The 2,581-nt window shown below is 49.6% G+C and overlaps 1 protein-coding gene across 1 annotated transcript in view; it reads right to left on the reverse strand.

Moving 5' to 3' along the window:
• The window catches only part of LOC110011773, a 2,167-nt gene continuing 779 nt past the window's right edge, over positions 1,194 to 2,581 (reverse strand). The window contains exons 3-4 of the mRNA XM_020693031.1: positions 1,558 to 2,574; positions 1,194 to 1,490 (exon numbers count right to left, since the gene is read on the reverse strand). Of these exons, the coding sequence (XP_020548690.1) occupies positions 1,425 to 1,490; positions 1,558 to 2,574 (1,083 nt within the window). The 3' untranslated portion in view covers positions 1,194 to 1,424. The remainder of the gene's footprint in view (positions 1,491 to 1,557; positions 2,575 to 2,581) is intronic.

The following is a 2,581-nucleotide window of genomic DNA, read 5'->3' on the forward strand; positions in this document are numbered from 1 at the left end:
AGCCTGTGAAAGGCCATCAACCGAAGGGTCGAACAAGGAGCCTGTGAAAGGCCATCAACAGGAAGACCGAACAAAAAACTACACGGGGAGAGTTCTAACAGATTACTAATTGTATATTCTCAAGGTTAGGAAGATCGTATCCATGTTAAACATTGTATTATTGAGTATTTACAACTCTTGTAATTTACACAACGAGATTTATCAAAATTTCTTTGTTTTATGCTTACATTCGTGCGTATATTACTGTCATTACTCGCTTTCCAAGCAAAACGCGAACTGAAAAAGACGCGTCCAATGTGCGATTTGAAAAAGACGCACTCAAGCAATACGCGAACTGAAAAAGACGCGTCCAATGTGCGATCTGAAAAAGACGCACTCAAGCAAAACGCGAGCTGAAAAAGACGCGTCCAATACGCGAACTGAAAAAGACGCGTCCAATATGCGATCTGAAAAAGACGCACTCAAGCAAAACGCGAACTGAAAGACGCGTCCAATATGCGATCTGAAAAAGACGCACTCAAGCAAAACGCGAACTGAAAAAGACGCGTCCAATACGCGAACTGAAAAAGACGCGTCCAATATGCGAACTGAAAAAGACGCACCCGAGCAAAATGCAACTAAAAGAACGCAATGCGCAAATGTAGCAAAATGAGCGAGCTGACAAGAGTTCATTTTCATTCAACAAAATGTCATATACAGGGGTTAACAAAAATTCCACCCCGCCCTCCTGTTTACAAAAAATGATGTCCTAACAATCTCTAGGATTTACATTTGGATCAATCAGCTCAAAATCCTACCACAAAAATAGAAGAATCGGGACTGATCAGGCGTCAGCTTCCGCCTCCAGTTCGTCCCTCAGGACCATAAATTCATCGTCTTTCAGCTCAGGATCTGGAGGAAGAGGTTGAAGATCGCCATCAAGCGAGATGTCAAGTTTGCTGCGGTCAAAAGACTCATGAAAGCCACCGAGCTTTTCGACCTGAGACAGGCAGATCTCATAGCCCTTGGTGAATGAGTCCGCAGACTTGATCTCAAGAGCGGTCGTGAAGGTGTCCGCAGACTTGATCTCAAGAGCGGTCGTGAAGGTGTCGGTCTTCAAAAAATCACGAACCGCAGACATCCGGGAGTTGGCCAAGGCTCGCTGATGCTCTTCGATTAGAATGCGACCGGCTTGGCCTTCTTCCACCCCACGCTTATGGCCCTCCACGAGGCCGACCTCACGTCCAGCATCGAACGCCTCTTTCTTGGCCTCCGCCAGAGCCACCTCTTGCTCAGAACGAAGAATCTCCCTCTCCTTCTTGGCAACATCGAGCTCGGCTCGCAACTTTTGCACTTCATCCCCCAAGGCCAGCAGGTTATCCTCTTGCTTGCGTTCGGTCTCGTCTCGTTCGGCCAGTTGAGACCTAAGATCTTGCACCTTCTGATCAGTTTGAATATAACTCTTGATAATGGGTACATTTGAGGCTTAGGCTTCGAAGAAAGGTCATGGCCTGCAAAATCAAATGCAATGAATGGCACAAAAGAGGGGAGGACGAAGGAAACCAGCCGATGAAATACCTGGACTAGGGAGTGGGCAGCGAACTCCTCGAGCCGAATAGGGTTATTCGGTACAAGTGCTCCCTGGTCGCGAACGGAGACGAATGAGTTGTAGATTGCAAAAGTGTCCCCTCCAGCCTCGCCATACAGCGACGAGCTCGACATATCTTGCCATTCGGGAGGCGGCACATTGCCTCGAAGAGATGCCCGGCTGTCCTCCCAACATGTGGCGAGCTGCGCCACCCTCAAAAATTTGTCCCGATCTTCATCAACACTAGTCTTATCCGCGGCTTCCTTAGCCATCCTGCTCAGCACGCTCGGGCTATGCGATTTTGAAGGAGGGTGAGAGGCCTCAGCGGGCTCCTTCCCCTTGCCCTTATCGCTAGGCCCTAACTTGGACTTGGGCCCTTGTCCTTTCTTCGGGGGAGATCGCCTCCTTTTCTTAGATCGCTCCTCAGGCGGACCTGGGCTCCCCTGGTCGACCCCATGGCCCCCGCTAGCCTCGTCCAGACCCAGTTCTAACTCCGAGGAGTTGTAGCCGAGATGATCATTATGGGCGGAAGGCGTACCCTCGCTATCAACTGCAATGGGCTGTTGCCCATCAGGAGTGGCAATTGCGAGTGTTTTGGAGGGAACCGAGGGAGGTGGGATCAAAGATAAATCTTGAGCACTAGCAACTGCCTTGCCCTTCCCTTTCGGATCCGAGGAACTTGCGATCTCACCCCCCTTCCTCGATTTGTTCTGGGCCGCGATCCTCCGCATAGCCGTGCGCGTGCTCATGATGATACTATCTGCGAGCAGGGAAAGGTTAGCATATGCGAACACTACAGCGATGAAAGCAAGTGAGACCGAAAGAAGAAAATCACCTAAGGACTCTTCGATGTGAAGGGACGCTGGAGAGAGCCCAGACAATTGCAAAACTTTCTCATTGAGAAGCTTCTTGGGATCATACTTATAAAATGTCAGACTCCTTATTTGGTCACCCTCCAGCCCCCCACCACAGGTTTTCGGAAGGGGTTTATACTTAGTCCACTCGTTCTTGAAA

This window comes from Sesamum indicum, linkage group LG3 (assembly GCF_000512975.1).
Source record: "Sesamum indicum cultivar Zhongzhi No. 13 linkage group LG3, S_indicum_v1.0, whole genome shotgun sequence".
NCBI lineage: Eukaryota > Viridiplantae > Streptophyta > Magnoliopsida > Lamiales > Pedaliaceae > Sesamum > Sesamum indicum.